Source organism: Trifolium pratense, linkage group LG2 (genome assembly GCF_020283565.1).
Source record: "Trifolium pratense cultivar HEN17-A07 linkage group LG2, ARS_RC_1.1, whole genome shotgun sequence".
NCBI classification, from domain to species: Eukaryota; Viridiplantae; Streptophyta; class Magnoliopsida; order Fabales; family Fabaceae; genus Trifolium; species Trifolium pratense.
This window is the reverse complement of record NC_060060.1, coordinates 31,574,657-31,590,630: the sequence shown is the minus strand read 5'-3', so window position 1 is coordinate 31,590,630 and position 15,974 is coordinate 31,574,657. Positions and strand designations below refer to the sequence as shown.

Sequence of the window (15,974 nt, the reverse complement as noted above, 5' to 3'; positions counted from 1 at the left end):
GAGAGTCATTCTCAAACATCAGTGAACTCTATTACTACTAATAGGGATTTAGAATTTAGTTCTACTATTGTTTAATGAATTAATTTATCTTAATTATCTGATTTATGGTACATAATTAATGACTTAACTATTAAATTAAAAAATTAATAAAAAATAAATGAAGCAGCTGAAAAAGAACACAAAGTGTGGTATAAAGAAGAGCTAGATCCATGGGTGATGGTAATAGCAATGTTTGATGTTCCCATCTCATCCACCGTAGAGACTGACTCTGCAACGACTCATCTTCTTTCTCTTTCCCATTCTTTTCGCAGATCCAAATCCATAGATTCACAACATTAACTAACCAAATCAAGATCCATGTTGTTCGCATCATCTTCTTCTTCTTCTTCACTCCTATATTTACTCTCATTATTATTCTTACTATTATTATTCATATCTTCCTCATTTGCTTCTATTCACATCTACAATCATGAACCATTTCAAGAAATCGGCAATGCTTTTCTCCTCTCCGGTGGCAGCGAAGGTATCTCCGCCTCCCTCACCACCGCTCCCCATATCGCTTCCATTCACGACGGCCATTCTTACATTCGGTAATCTCACTCTTTCTGCTTCCATACAATACTTGATTTTCATGAAATTGTCAATAATTTCTACTAATTATTACTAGTATGTGGTTATGCCAATTCATATCAACATTGCAAAAAAATTGATGGAAAATAGATGCCAACTCTGTTTGGTAAAAAATAGCAGATAAACTTTTAGCAGATAGCTTATAAGCTAGCTGATTGAATTTGTAGTGTTTGGTAAAATTAGCGGGCTTATGAGTATGAAATGACGTAAAAAATATATGTTTAATTAATTTTTTTTTTTTTTCCAAGTAAGATGATAGGGGTAAAATTGGAAGAAAAAATAATGATAAGCTGTAAACTCATAAGCTAATTGAAATAGCGTTTTTTTAAAAAACTGTTACCAAACAGAGCTTATAAGCTAAAAGCTATAAGCTATAAGGTAGCTTATTGGCCTTCCCAAACAGAGCCTATGTGGTTATGCCAATTCATATCAACATTTCTCTGTGCAAAAACATTGATGGAAAATAGATACTATATTAGACTGAACTATATTAAATTTTGATTTTTCACAGTGAAAAGTTCTATGCCATGTGTAAATAATACTGTTTTTTTGCTTATGGGTGATAGGTTTGAGAATATAACATTTAGGAGAAGAAAATCTGCAGCCAGGGCACGAGGTACCGTGCCAATACACATTATAATTTTCGAGGCTGCTGATCGTGATGATATAGGCGGTTCTGCTTATGGTGGACAACGTGCAATCTGTTGCACCTCTGATTTAGCTAAGATGGGAGCTTGTAAGCAAGGAGAGGTTATCAGGAGACCTTCTGCAACAGACACTAATTGGCCGGTCGTTATAGATCTATATTTCAAGGGGAAGTCTAATCTTATTAGTTTAGATTCTAAGGAAGTTCCTATCACGAAGACTGGAATGTATAACTTGTTTTTTGTAGCTTGTGACCCCAAGCTTAAGGAAATTGTAATGAGCGGGAAGACAATCTGGAAAAACCCTGATGGGTTCTTACCTGGTAGGATGGCTCCGTTTAAGAAGTTCTATGTATTTATGACGTTGGCTTATGTCTGCCTCGGCATTGTTTGGTTACTTCAGTATGTGAGGTTTTGGGATGATGTACTACAACTTCAACACTGTATCTCAGCTGTCATTGGTCTTGGATTGTTTGAGATGATTCTTTGGTATTTTGAGTATGCCAATTTCAATAATACTGGAATCAGACCTATTGTTGTCACAACATGGGTTGTCACTGTTGGGGCTATAAGACAAACGATAGCGCGACTTCTCATACTCTCCGTTTCCATGGGTTATGGTGTTGTGCGACCCACTCTTGGTGGTCTTACATCAAAGGTCCTTTTGCTTGGAGTAACTTACTTGTTTGCATCGGAGTTGCTGAATATTACTGAATATGTCGGGACCATCAATGATATATCAGGAAGGGCAAGGCTCATTCTAGTTCTTCCTGATGCTTTCTTGGATGCATTTTTAATTTTATGGATTTTTACTTCTCTATCAAAAACACTGGAACAGTTACAGGTATCCTTTCCTCAAATTCCTGTTATTTTACAGCACCCTGCCTCTAAAATTTTCTGCTTTGGATTTCTGACTATCCTCTTTTTGCCAATATGTTTGGCCTTCTTTTTGTATCTTCCTTGTCAGGCAAAACGGAGTTCTGTTAAGTTGGATATATATCGGAATTTCTCAAATGCACTAGTAGCAACGGTGACCGCCTCGGTTGTCTGGATAGGTTATGAGGTAAGGCTTGTAGTGAATTTATTTATTTTCTGCAATATAACATGTACCTCTTTTCAAGCTTTCTTTATTCTCTATCCATATTACCCTTGCATATAGGTACTGGGCCTGTTCCTTTAATTTCCTATTTCTCACAAGTGGTCATGTACTGGTCTGGTAAAAATAGAGTAATGTGATTCATTTGTCAATGTATGGGTGGGTGTATATGTCCCAGCTAAGGGCTCTTAAGCCTCTGTAATGTGCAGCCTTTGCCCTAGCTCCCTCATGTTTGGAAACTAGCCACTCCTTTAGAGCTTATCTATGTTGTTTTTCCTGCAGTGTAGAAACGCTAGCATTTGGAACTAACATTACTTTAAGAAATCTTAACCTGTAGAGTAGCACCTGTCTGTTACCATTTGTTACTTTTTCCTTGGTAAATATCAAGTGGATATGTGAGAAGAAGACCAAGAGGCTTCTGATTGGAAAAGGGAGAGGAAGACCTGAGAAGATAATAAGAAAATCAATGGTTTTATAAAAAAGATATTTTTAATAGAGCTGAATGATACTGATCCATGTAGCTAACCTTCTACCTATTAGAATAAGGCTTTTTGTTGTTGTTGTCGTTCAAATATCAAGAAAAAACAAATTATTAATAGAGAAGAGGCAGCTCAAAGATCCCTGTCAAGAAAACCTCAACAAATTGGAAACTAAATGTGTACCACTCAACCTATCAGCCATATGAACAAGAGGAAAAATGCATGATCAAAGGAGAACACAGGAAATGCACATGCATTTAAAGTAAAATTGATCAGATGGTGGATAAATCAATTGATGACTAAATGGGATTCTTCACTTTGTTGATACATTTGAAAGAAACATTTCAGAGGTGTTTCTATCATTGGTTTTATTTGTTGTTGACTTATCTGGAACTGCTTGTCTCTATTTCAAATAAATTACTGAAATGTAGTTTTCTTGTGGAAATATACTGTCATGTGGCATTCTTCAATTTTTTTTATCTAGGTCGCCATCAGCTAACTTTACTTTTACAGGTTTACTTCAAAGCAACCGATCCATTTAATGAACGCTGGCAGAGTGCTTGGTTCATCACTGCATTCTGGGACATTCTAGCATTTGCACTACTATGTGTTATATGTTATCTCTGGGCTCCCTCCCAAAGTTCTCAAAGGTGCATTGTATTTTTCAAGTTGTAAATATGGCTTTTTCTTCCACCATTTATTACTTGTTATTTTCTATTTTGAAGTGATTCTTTAGATGAATCTCATCAATAAGTAAGCTACAAGCTTTTGAAATTTACAATTCATCTGATGGGTTTGCCTTGCCCTGAGAGGAAACTTTATATTGTGGAGCAAAGTTGTGCCTACAGAGTCTCCTTAGCAAAATTTTCAGTATATTCTGTGGACTGGATGGTTTAGGCATATTATGGCATTTAGTCATTATACAGGATGTGGCTACCTGTGGATTTTTTTGACTTTGTGCTAGCTTCATCTTCTAAGTACTACTAATCTATATTTACACAATGATAATGTAGTGTTGTGTGGGTGAGGCTAATTGTAGACTTGTAATAGTGAAGCGGTAAAATAATAAAAACAAAAAAGAGTATGTCATTTCATGTTGTAACGTCTGAATGGTTTCCGGCAGAGCCTCACTTCTTTTTGTTTTATTTGCCTTTTGAAACTACACATAGGTATGCATACTCAGAGGAAGTGGGAGATGAATCTGATGATGAAGAAGCTCAGTCTCTAACTAAGGGAAAACAAGAAGGCCGAGGAGAATTAAGTTTAGTCAGGCAAGAGAAGAATGTCCAAAATGATGCATCTTCTGACGAAGACGACGAATCAGAAGAGGATAAAAGGGAATAAGCTTTTAACAACTTTCTTTTACCACATTTGTACTGTTTTTCCCTGCTGGGTTTTTAAGTCTTTTGACCCAACCCTCAACAGGAGGCATTGTATACAATTTTGTTCATTTTGTACTGGAATGTAAGTGCTTCATATTCTTTGTTCCAAAATTGTTTTATATATCGTGTAATTAATGTATAACAATTGTGGTGTGGTGACTCGCCAGCTTCTAGATTTAGTTTGTTACCATTATGTTATTACCTTGTGTTGACTGACAGAGAATGATCATGAAATGAGAAATTAGTATTTTCCTTTCTGTCTTCTTCTTAGGAAGTTTCTCTTCCTTCCAAGCAAAGAAAAATACTCTCCATCGAAAATCTCTCTTTAGCCTCTCCTCCCTGTCTCCATTCTGGTTGATTCGCTTCTTCCTTCATGCAAGTGATTGGTTCGCCCCTTTTGTGTTGCATTTTTTTGTGATCCCCCGCTTCAGTTTGCGTTTTTCAGATACTAACAGAGAGAAAGTATGGGTTTGAGTTCATTCATTTAAAAAAGTTTTAATCAAACGTTTATTGAGAAAGGTTTTCAAAGACATTTAAACTTTTGAGGAAAAAAAAAGTGTTATTTAAACATGAGCACCGAGTCATGCCTAACTTCCGCATAACCTGGGATCTTAGTGTTCTCACGTCTGAGTTAATGTAACAAGGATATATACATGCAGCTCTTTTTTTTTACAAAAGATGACATAGCCCAAGAACAAGACAAAACTAATAAATTAAACGCACACATGAAAGTTTCAAAGATGAAATAAAAAAAAGAAACTCCAAATCTCATTTAGAGGTGTTAATTGAAAATTTTCGAAGTGTGCATAATAAGGTTAAAATTAGCGAGTCAATCTGCACTTTTGTTGCTTCATATCAAGTATGAGTTATTTGGATGTGCCAAGACATAATCCCCAAAAGGGGAGTACTCCCACTCAACTTGCACTTGTTCATAATCATATAAATGAGAATATTTGAATAATTTTTCAGACTTGGGTGTGAGATGCCCTCCACACCAGACATAATCCCCACTTTTTTGTATGGAGACCATCACAGGCCCCAATCTTCTGAGTATAACATTTGAGTCATCAGCCACTAAAGTCACAAAGAAGGTCAGCATGCCACAGCCAACACACCATTGCCTTTATCGCAATTGAGCTTGATTTATTCTTCTTGGGGACGCTTCTAGCAAATTAAAATTGTCACCTTATGTTGAAAGTTCATGTATAAAGAATTATTACTCGTCCAACCTTTGATTACACAGAAAATGACAAGAATAAAATCATTTGATACTTTGTATAGATAATTTTTAAAATAATAGTATTATAATATTGGGTAGGTTAAATATATGTATAAAACTTTTTTAAAAAAATTACTAAAATTTTTTGATTTTTTCTCCCTAAAGAGTCTTGTGATTAAACTCCACTAAATATACAAAAAAAGTGAAAATTGTAAGTTCAGACCCTCTCCTACCAAATGTCTCCACAGAGAGTCTCCACAACTTGTACCATTTTGAAGTATATCAAATTTTAGATTCTATTATTAAACTATTACTCTTTTTTGGGTAAAAACTATTACTATTATTAAACTCATGAAAATCACAATTTGTGTCATGAAAACTATAATCAAAGCAAAAGAACAATTCCTTAACTAAACTTTTTCCTCCTTGTACAATGGCTCAAAAGTCTAACACATGGAAAAATAAAGTTTTACATGTTCAATACGGAAAAAAGAAAAACTGAAATACATAACTAAGATGTGTTTCTATTGACGAGAAAACTCCTTATGCCTCCTTCTGCTTCACAACTTGAATATCGGAGGCGATTGTAGTTTCCCTCATCCTGCAGAAGTAACCAAGTGTTATTTACATCATTCATTTTACACTTTGCTCAAGACACAAATTTTCTATCCTTTAAGCAATGTGATGCGATTATATCAATTCATTTTACACACTTTCTATAAGACACATGCTTTCTATCTTATAAGACCGAATCCTCTATAAAAAGTTTTTAAAGAAAAATTAAATTCCAAACACATCCTTGACATACGTTGCTACAGCCTATGGTAAAAACCAGATTCTCTCATTACATTAAAGAAATGGGCAGTCATTACACAGGCCCCCCCAGGGTAGCAAACAGTCCAAAATGTAAATGTTTTCTATTAACTGCAAATTAATGATATGAAATTGGTGTGCATTTTTATGTAAGAGTGTTTTACATTACATCTACAGTGTCAAACAATGCAGCAGATGTAAGCAACTACATCAATCTAACTCACATTAAGAATGCGTATAAAATATAAATTAAACAAGATTACAGTACATTAACTACAAATGCCAATCAGATTTTTTTCCATGTTCTTACAATGCCAGCATAAAATTATTCTAGAAAGCTAGTGTATTACATTGATCAAGGATTTTCTGTTATTTTGCAAATTGGAGGCAACATTCTCAAAGGAGGAAAAAAAATATAGTAATTAATCAGGATCACAATAACTACATAAAACCTTAGTTTCTTATGCATTCATTTTATAGAGTTAGGCTTGTATAATCTCTTGTACTTGTATCAATGCAGTAACTACATCTTGATGTTTACAATGATATTGATTAATTGATAACATCTTAGCAATAAACAATTGATGAAGGATAACACCTTATTACCGCAAAATATGTTCACATAGAAATTTAGCCATAGCAGAAGTAGATTTAAAACAAGAATTCACTTCTATCATCAAACTTTTTACGTAATTTACAATGTTACATTACAGAAAAATTTAACATCAACAGCAATACAATTTAGAACCCATGAGCATAGCTCAGTTAGGCTTGTATATTACATTGCATGTAATATAGGGAACCGAGGTTCAAACACCGATACTTCCATTTATTCACCTTAAAAAGTAAAATTCTAGCAACTATGCTATTTGACCCCCAATGAATAGAAATTCACCAATCAATCGTCATAACTAAGAACAAACTAAAGCCATGCATTGTAAGCAAACATGCATGCTACGATTATGCAAGAAAATCATGAATACAACCAAACAAAGAACCCACTTTAATTCAAATTATTCAATTTATATATACTTCAAAAAGCACTTGATTCATATTAAGCACGAAAATCAATAATTCACATTCAAACCAACAATTCTATCAAATTAAATAAGTTTACAAATCATAATTTTAACAGGAGCTAATAAAATCAATGGGATGAATCAAAATATAATAATACCTAACCAGATCCAACGATGATGTTGTTAATTGGAATGAAAATGAGCTTGACGAAAAACCCAACGAATCCCATCACAACGAAACCAATTGCAGTACGAACAGCAACTTTGGAAAATTCTGCAATACGAAAAAAAGAAACATAATAAAAATCAAGATCTACAGAATCCAAATCAGATGATCCTGAATCAAATACTCTTAATAGCGGCTTTTACCTTTGCGATCGGGTTTGTGGCAACGCTTAACGAGTCTAACGCTGTCTTTGGCGAATTCTCTGAGTGGATCGAAGACGGAATCAATGGCGTCCATTTTCTTGATCTGTTTGGGATTTGGATCTGAGAAGAGAAATTGAATATGAAAAAGAAGAAGATGAATTTTTGGTTGATATAAGGTTGAAAGAGTGAAATAAAAGAAATTGAAAAAAGGGAAAATAAATTGGGATGGGAAGACACGTATAATTGGCCAATGGTTTTTTGACACGCTGGAATTTTATTTGTCATGCCAACTTGGACTCAAACTTTTTAGTGCTTTGACCAAATTATATTACTATTTTTTTGGACAAAATTAAAATATTAATTTAAATTAGATGAACACTACTAGGTAAATGAATATTAATTTAAATGGATATGTAATAATACACGACTTATACGGATAATTGTGATTGGTCTATAAATAGTATGAATATAAAAAAAATAAAAAATATTAGGGAAACTTTAGGGTACATATGAAAATTTTCAATGTACCGATACATCAAATTATTAAATTACTAGGTAAATTGATATTTTGTGAAAGAAATAATTTTTCTATCATTTAAAATATTATAATAACTAAATACTATTTATCAAAATTGTAAAAAAAAAAAATATTTTGCATTTTTTTTTTTATCACACATAAAAGTCATTATTGAATTTCTTTACGCAAAAAATGTAAAATAGTTGGTAGAATGCTTATAAAACATTTGACTTGTGTTTTTTCTTGTGAAATTGTCATCTTGAAATATAATAATCGATAAATAGTTTTTAAATTTGTAAAATAATTTTCAATTTAATAATTAATCTATTTGATGTACTGGTACATTGATATTTTTTATATATATCGTAGAAGTTCCTAAATATTATTGGTAAACCAAAATCATCGACCTCGGCAAATGTACCACTACATATCCACATAATATGTGCACCAAAGAATACACCGTCGACAATGTAATTTTTTTCTTGCGCATGCATCCAATCAAATCACAACAAATAGATTTTTGTTGAGAAATTTTAGGAACTAACATATAAAAGTGGCACTATGATGTAATTTGATTGGATGTATGTATAAAAAAGTTTTACATCGTCCGTGTATAGCAATTTTTTTTGTTATTGGGTTATCATTATATTGGTATGAATTTTTCATCACATTAGTGATGACTAATATCTTCTAGAAAATATGTGACCCTTACCACTTGGATCAATTTATTGTTGGTTAAATAGCAATTAATCTCTAAAAAAAAATTCTTCACTTGACAAAAAAAAATCTTTTTATTTGGTGAATCACAATATTTATATTATTATTTTGGAATATTATTAGGTTTCTATTTTTTTATTTTGTAAAATAAAGTTTTTGGTTTGTATATGGAATTTTTAGATTTATGGTGCGTTTGGTAACACAAATAAGCTAGCTTATAGCTAATTATATGAGTTTATATGCTTGTTTCAAAAAATTAGAGGTGTTTGGTAACAAGCTTTTTTTACTGGCTTATAGTTTTTTTCCATATGCTATTTCAAGTAGCGTTTGAACTTATAGCTTATAACTTTTTACACTTCATTCTATTTTTACCCTTTAATTTAATAACCACCCACTTTAAAAAAAACTACTCACTATCAATTATGTCATTTTATATTTATTAACCATTTTAAAAGTTAATTTTACCAAACACTTTAATTTTAATTAACTAGATTTTCAGCTATCAACTATAAGTTACCTTTTAACCTTATTTTTCCCAAACAGAACGTTAGACAAACAGACCCTTAGATATTAGACTATTGGCTATTTAATTAAAAAATATATAAAATTGGTTCCCATGATTTAAGTTTAACTCAAGAAATTTAAGTGAATGATCTGAACACGGTTAAAATTTAAGGTTGTACTTTGTGTTTTCTTTTATACACAAAGGTTGTACTTTGTTGAAGAATTGCTTGGAAAATCTATGAGTGAGAGAGAAAGAGAAAGAGTGATGTCGAGCAGTGACAGAGGCGAAGATCAAGTGAAGAAGCAGAATCAGCAACAGCAGCAAGGTGAACGGATTCTCGCCCCGACCCGTCGACCCGATGGAACATACCGAAAACAAGTTCGCATCAGAGCCGGTTATACCCCTCAAGATGAAGTCGCTATTTATCAACCTAAACCTGCCCTAGTATGTTTTTTCTATAATAAAGTCTCAATTTTTAACATCAATTTTCAAACCCCAATAAAAATATCATAATGGGTTGTGTTCAAAATTCATTATTGTTATTGTTATGCAGATGAGAAAGGAAATGGCTTCACACATTGGTCCTCCAGGTTATGACCCTCAATTGGATTCTAAACCAAAAACCAAAGCAGTTAAGAGGAATGAAAGAAAGAAGGAAAAGAAACGCCTTCAGGTTTCTCTCTTATACCATAAGTGCTTGTGTATAAGCTATTTCTATAACAAAAGATAAAATGTTAAGTTATTTTTGTATAAGCTATAAGTTGTTTTAATAAGCTAGCATGGAGAGTTTATGAAAATAAGTGGAAAACAACTTATGAACATGTCATAAGTTGTTTTCATAAGTTCGTGTAAGTGCTTATGTCAGTGGATAAGCTCAAATAAGTCAATTCAAACAGGCCCTTAGTACAAAGTGTTGTCAATTATCGGCTAGCATTGTAGCATAGCGAAATTTGAACAAATTGCTATTTTTTGTGATCTGCGATTGACAACAATGGTGTTTCATTAGAAATTAAGCTATTGGGAAGTGTATATGTGTATATGTAGTTTTGGTGATTGCATCCTATTGTTGTGAATAGAAAAATTAAGTTGCCAGAGTTATTTATTTCTTGCAGGCAAATGAAAGTAACTTAGAACCAACTGTAGTTGAAGATAGTAGTATTAAGCAAGAAGCTGTCGTTTCATTAACTTCTCAGATCAATGAACTAGCTGTTTCTGGAGATACCTCAATTGTTACTCCTACCACCAATTCTGTAGAAGCTTCAGAGCCAATTGGCTCGGCTCAAGATTTGGACAAAAGAATACGAGCACTGAAAAAGAAGGTACTTGTACTGTGCTTTATTTAGACTTTCTGCATTAGGAGAGATTAGCTTGACATCTCTATCTCTCTAAAGCATGTATTTGATAATCTCTATCGCTCTAAAGCATGTATTTGATAAAGATTCTATAAGCATTCATTTGTTTTGAGTGTTTGATGAGGTTATTTCTAGTAAACAGGAATTTTTATTTGTCATACATGTCTACATAGTAGATACCTTGAATGATTATATTTTTATGTGTTCTCGACACAAAACATTTAATGACTTAATGTAGCTAAGATATTCTTTTAGCATAAAGGCTAATGCCTGAAATTGAATTATACTGATTCCAAGTGGGTAATTAGGGTGAGGCGAATGATATCGATTAAACTTTCCGGTCTCCGATGAAATTTAAAATGAAGCATGCAACTAGAGAAAAGCAATGTTGCTAGTGCTGGTTGTGGACATAATTTTGGTCCATTTAGCACAGGTTATCTTATGAACTATTCCATTGGATTTAGGTCCTTTTAGCACAGGTTATCTTATGAACTATTCCATTGGACACACGATAGTATTACATAATTATGGTATTAGCATTAGTATCGTAACATGGTATAGGAGCATTGTTGTTAAGTGGTGGAATGGCTTGGCAGACTTTTAGGCAACCGTTAATCTGTTATAAGCAATTTGTGAAGGGATGTCCATCATGCCGGCGTCACAGGCCGCAATGGCTGGTTTTTTAGCCTTCTGCCATATTCCACCATCTGCTGGCGACAACATTGTATAGAAGTACTTGAGGTGCTACTGTTATCCAGCATTTTTCGATATAAGGTTGGGGGCTGTACAGAACTTTAAACTTTTAGGTAGCCTTTAGGTTGTGTCCAAAGAAAAACTCACCTCCTATTTATTCACTTCATATTAATCAACTTCTTGGATTCACTCAAATATTTGGCTATTAGTCAATGATCATTCATTGAGCCAACAAGGATCCCCTGCTCTTTCTAGATTCAAAATTTCAAATATTCATTCTCTTTGTTTATTTATGCTAGCCACTTCCATGTAACACTCCCCTTTCATTGTTTTTTTGTCTACCAAATGAGAATTCATGCTGAAAATGGTGTGCTTGGATACCCTGGAAAATGTGTCTAACAGCTGTGACAATGTTTAGCAAGAAGCCCAAATGAAAAATGTGTCATCCATATTCTTCTTGTCTAGCGGCTTTAAGTTGTGGCCAACGTTTGAGTTGTTTCCGTTCCAAGGGAGTATTTGGTTGGAAAGGGCTCCTAGAGTTTCGAGTTTATTTCATTAACTTGTTTTTGTTACGGGATAGGATTGTATGGGGATAACTATCATGACACAGTAGGTGTATTTTAATTTTATCTATCTTGCGGAACGACTAGGGTTCACGTAGTGCTATTTTTTCTTAACACTTGACTGTTGGATGCAGATTCGACTTACGGAAGCACTACAGGAGAAAACCGCAGAGCAAGATTTAAAGCCGGAGCAGTTAGAGAAGCTAGCAAAACTGGAAGATTGGCGTAAGGAGCTAAAACAATTGGAGGATAATAAGGCTGAAATATCGGCAGCGTGATTAAAGTGTTAAAATTAGGATGATAAGAATTTGTAGTTCTTAATGTTTCTTGGTTGGATATAAACTCTAAATCAGTAAATCAATCAAGGATTTTCTTTTCGTCAGCTCTTTTTACCTTGCATTTTTTTGCTATAATATTTTAGACTTTTTAGTATATAACTGTTAGGGAGTTACCCATCAAAAACCTTATATACTTAGTCATTGCTAGATGAATGCTATCTATTACCTGGTCACTTGTTCTCCAATTTGAGAGACTAGTTTTTTCATTTATTTGGGTTGTAACGCTCACCTTCTGAGCGTACTCACTCTCGACCTCTGCAAAGAGCTTCCCTGGCTGCTTCTGACTCTGCTGTGAGCGCCCCTTGCTACTGCATCCGTTGTGACTTGTGAGGTTGTCATTCCACTTCATTATAGAGACTTTTCTTTGCTGTTCCAACTGGTTCATTGAGATAGTGGTTTAATGGATGAGTTTTTGTTATCGATGACTTAAGAAAATCTAGTGCTGAACATACTTGCATGACAGTAATAGGGTAGACTCACAAGTGAAATGACGTGGGATATAAACTTAGTTTATGGTGGTGACTAACATCAATTTTACACTGTTGTTAAAGTAACACACAGTTTTACACAATTTTTGATTGTTTACACAATTTTTTATAGCATCCATTGATCTTAAATTGGACAGTTCATACTACATATTAATAAAACTATAAACTATCATTTTCAACCTTCTTTGCCCCATAGTTACAATGTTGAAATAAAAGATTGAAGTATGACTTTTTTCTAATCATTTTTTTCTTTCATTTTTCATATACTCTTGTAATTTACAATTTACATTTTAATAAATAAGCAACTTAGTAATTTTTAATACTACAAGGATTATATTTACACAAAATGCAACGATGCTATCATTTAAATACGATTAAAAAAAATTTAAATTGTCAACATAGCCAATCCTCTGCCTTCAAATAGATTTTAAGTATTTAGTTTTTTGTTGATGTAAAACGAAAATTAAACATTAGCAAGTGGAAAGTGGAAGTGCCTTGCGTTCACAAGACTTGGAGAATCAAAAGCTTGTTAACAAGACTTGAAAATTGTACTTCATGGAACATAAAATTTGAAGTTTTGCAAATGAAAAGCTTGTTCACAAGACTTCAAAATTTGATAATATAAATTGAATATTGATAGCAAAAATATTTCTTGTTCACAAAATTTCAGTTGTAAGTTACGAACAATACATGTCTTTTCCTTGCTAAAAATAATACGCTAAAAATAATACATTCACCAACTCTTCTAAAAATGCATTATATGAAAAACTCCAATACTGCATAGTACTGTATCACTACATCGAGGTCGCCTCCAATGTAAATTGAATCACACTATGTCTTGCCATCTTCAACATTCTAACTCATTTACTATCATCATTCAACATCTGAATCACCAGGCCCGTCAATTAAGAGTTCAAAATCATCAGAACTCCATCTGCAAACCAGGTGCAGTCGAAATGTAGCCATCATGACTCCCATCAAACGCTGTCAAAAGCACTAACAATGTCAGAAGCATATAAAACGTTGATAATTTACATACCATAACAATACTGTGCTAATTGACGCTAGCTTATATGCTTATTAATAACCCAAATTATCAATTACTTCAATTCTTAAAGTCAAGAGGTTGGATGGAACATAGTATTGAGAATTTAACGAGGAAACAAAAACATAAGCAGCATTTCTATGTGAGCATCACTACCCCCACACACAAGAAAAAACCAATGGTGGCAATGTGAACAATCGAATGCTCACTATATAAAAATGAAAGATATCGGGAGGAAAAATTATATTAAAGTTTTCAAATTTTTACAAATCATCCTACTCCACCGTGTTCTTATCTTTGAACCAAAATTCTTAAAAGACATATCTTGCTAGAGCAACTCATAGGCAGGAAGTAGTTATTAGGTTAAATCGCTCCTGGAGTAATGTTACTTCAAGTTTGTTCCTGGCCACAATTTATGCTCACTAACATGGCACAGATGATTTAGGTAATAACAAAATAACTAACTTTCAAAAAAACAAAATAACTAACCAGTATGCGAGATGCTTCAGGTGATAAAGGCTTTCCCTCCTCACAAACAACATAGTCAGAAACAAGCTCAACAACTCCTGAAAAATTTTGAAAACGTAAATCATCTGTCTTCTATTAGGAGATTCACTTAATTACACTCCAATGCAACAGTATACCTTTATTTAACCGAACAGGCATGCCTTGCTTCCGGAGAAAAGGTTCCATCTCATGGGTGAAATGCTCTAAAGGACCCTCTTTGAGTTCCACCTGAAACAGTCAGATCCTGGGAGTATGAGTTTTATTTACAAAATTTATAAGGCATGCCATGTGCATGAGCGCCTAAAGGATAAAACAGGAAAATTGTACAAGGCATTCGAATCAAATGCATCAAATAAATTATGTTGACTATAAATTAGATTCAGACACCTTTTCAGTGGCAATGCTTCCTGTTCTTGCAAAGTCGTATCCCTCAAATTCATTAAACAGCCTGCAAATGCATCAACGAAAAATTCAGGTTCCACTCAAAGAAAGGGCAGTAAAACATCTAGACCAACCGAGTTCGAAAATGTAAAAGATTGTTTTTTAGAGTAAACCATCAAACGAGTCCCTGACACCATAGGACACTCTAAATTAGATCCCTGACTTTATGCATGTTTCATAAAAGTCCCTGACACCGTTAAATTGCCAAGTTAGTCCCTATAAGTACTTACTATCAATTAAGTCCTTGTATTTTACCACTTACTATCTTTTTGGTCCATAGGTTTATCCACTTGTCCCTAACATATTCTTGGAAGGACTATCTAAGTAAAATTTAACAAAGTAAGGGAACTTTTTGAAATATTCATAAACTTGAAGTTTTTGGGTGTCTTAAAATTGATCATCAACTACTATAAAGTGATATAGACCAAAAACACATACATTACTATCCTCCATAACTAAATTTTTTAAGTTCAATCAATAGAAAATATACCTTTCAATTTCTTCTCTAGAAAGATTGGTAAAAACCATCCCAGCATTTCCACGCAATAGCTATAAGAAAAAATAACAAGCAAAATAAAATAAGAACTAAGAAAAAATTATAAAAAATCAAAATAAAAAGAGTTAGAACTAGAATTAGAAGACAACCTTTGAAACCTTATGAAGATTAGGTTTGATTTCATCAGAAGGAGAACGACCAAGAGCAACTTGCATTACTTTATTGGATCCAAGAAAAAACCTACTACTTTTTTGTAGTTGATCTCTAAACTCTTTCAATTTCTGGTTCCTCATATTCTCAAAAGAAAACACATAAACTGAATTGTAATTTTCAGCTGCATCTCTTATTGCATTCACTATCAATTCTTTGTGACCTCTTCCTTTTTTCGTTGTCTTTGAAAGTGTAACTGCAATAATAATCATATTCATTGTTAACATCATAGTGTTTTGTTCTTCAATTCAAATAGAGATTATTCGAATGAAATAAAGAGATAACATAATCATAAATACCTTGTTTGTTTCTCTTAGACTTTGGCATCGTTGAACTATGGAGGCGATTTCGATGTGTTTGTGCAGAGTTGTTTATGCTCTCTGCGAGTGTTGTATTGTAGGGTTTAACAAATGAACTTTGTAGGTTTTGTCTTGTTTCTTCGGGTTGGGCT

General features: G+C 33.3%; 4 protein-coding genes across 6 annotated transcripts; 2 read left to right on the top strand and 2 right to left on the bottom strand.

Moving 5' to 3' along the window:
- Positions 1–140: 140 nt before the first annotated feature.
- On the top strand, positions 141–4,488 carry LOC123910425 (transmembrane protein 87B-like). 2 transcript variants are annotated; one of them, XM_045961525.1, is made up of 5 exons: positions 141–590; positions 1,197–2,118; positions 2,242–2,337; positions 3,363–3,499; positions 4,019–4,488. In XM_045961525.1, exons 1-5 carry the CDS (start codon positions 358–360, stop codon positions 4,191–4,193), a joined length of 1,563 nt encoding a protein of 520 aa, XP_045817481.1. In that variant the 5' UTR covers positions 141–357; the 3' UTR covers positions 4,194–4,488. The 2 variants fall into 2 exon arrangements, with proteins under 2 accessions (XP_045817481.1, XP_045817480.1); XM_045961524.1 differs by having other exon boundaries at positions 174–590; positions 1,197–2,337.
- A 1,347-nt stretch (positions 4,489–5,835) lies between these two features.
- On the bottom strand, positions 5,836–7,842 carry LOC123910424 (protein transport protein Sec61 subunit gamma). Of its 2 annotated transcripts, none has more exons than XM_045961523.1 (3): positions 7,652–7,842; positions 7,446–7,556; positions 5,836–6,051 (listed from the first exon to the last, which is right to left on the bottom strand). In XM_045961523.1, exons 1-3 carry the CDS (start codon positions 7,743–7,745, stop codon positions 6,047–6,049), a joined length of 210 nt encoding a protein of 69 aa, XP_045817479.1. In that variant the 5' UTR covers positions 7,746–7,842; the 3' UTR covers positions 5,836–6,046. The 2 variants fall into 2 exon arrangements, with proteins under 2 accessions (XP_045817479.1, XP_045817478.1); XM_045961522.1 differs by having other exon boundaries at positions 7,441–7,556; positions 7,652–7,839.
- Positions 7,843–9,523: 1,681 nt separating this feature from the next.
- LOC123910423 (partner of Y14 and mago-like) lies at positions 9,524–12,376 on the top strand. The gene is made up of 4 exons (XM_045961521.1): positions 9,524–9,834; positions 9,944–10,063; positions 10,503–10,709; positions 12,133–12,376. The coding sequence occupies exons 1-4, from the start codon at positions 9,628–9,630 to the stop codon at positions 12,274–12,276; spliced, it is 678 nt and encodes a 225-aa protein (XP_045817477.1). The 5' UTR covers positions 9,524–9,627; the 3' UTR covers positions 12,277–12,376.
- Positions 12,377–13,457: 1,081 nt separating this feature from the next.
- On the bottom strand, positions 13,458–15,916 carry LOC123910421 (mRNA turnover protein 4 homolog). Its single transcript, XM_045961520.1, has 7 exons — positions 15,823–15,916; positions 15,463–15,719; positions 15,308–15,366; positions 14,764–14,824; positions 14,514–14,604; positions 14,359–14,435; positions 13,458–13,808 (listed from the first exon to the last, which is right to left on the bottom strand). Exons 1-7 carry the CDS (start codon positions 15,848–15,850, stop codon positions 13,698–13,700), a joined length of 684 nt encoding a protein of 227 aa, XP_045817476.1. The 5' UTR covers positions 15,851–15,916; the 3' UTR covers positions 13,458–13,697.
- Between the last annotated feature and the right edge of the window lie 58 nt (positions 15,917–15,974).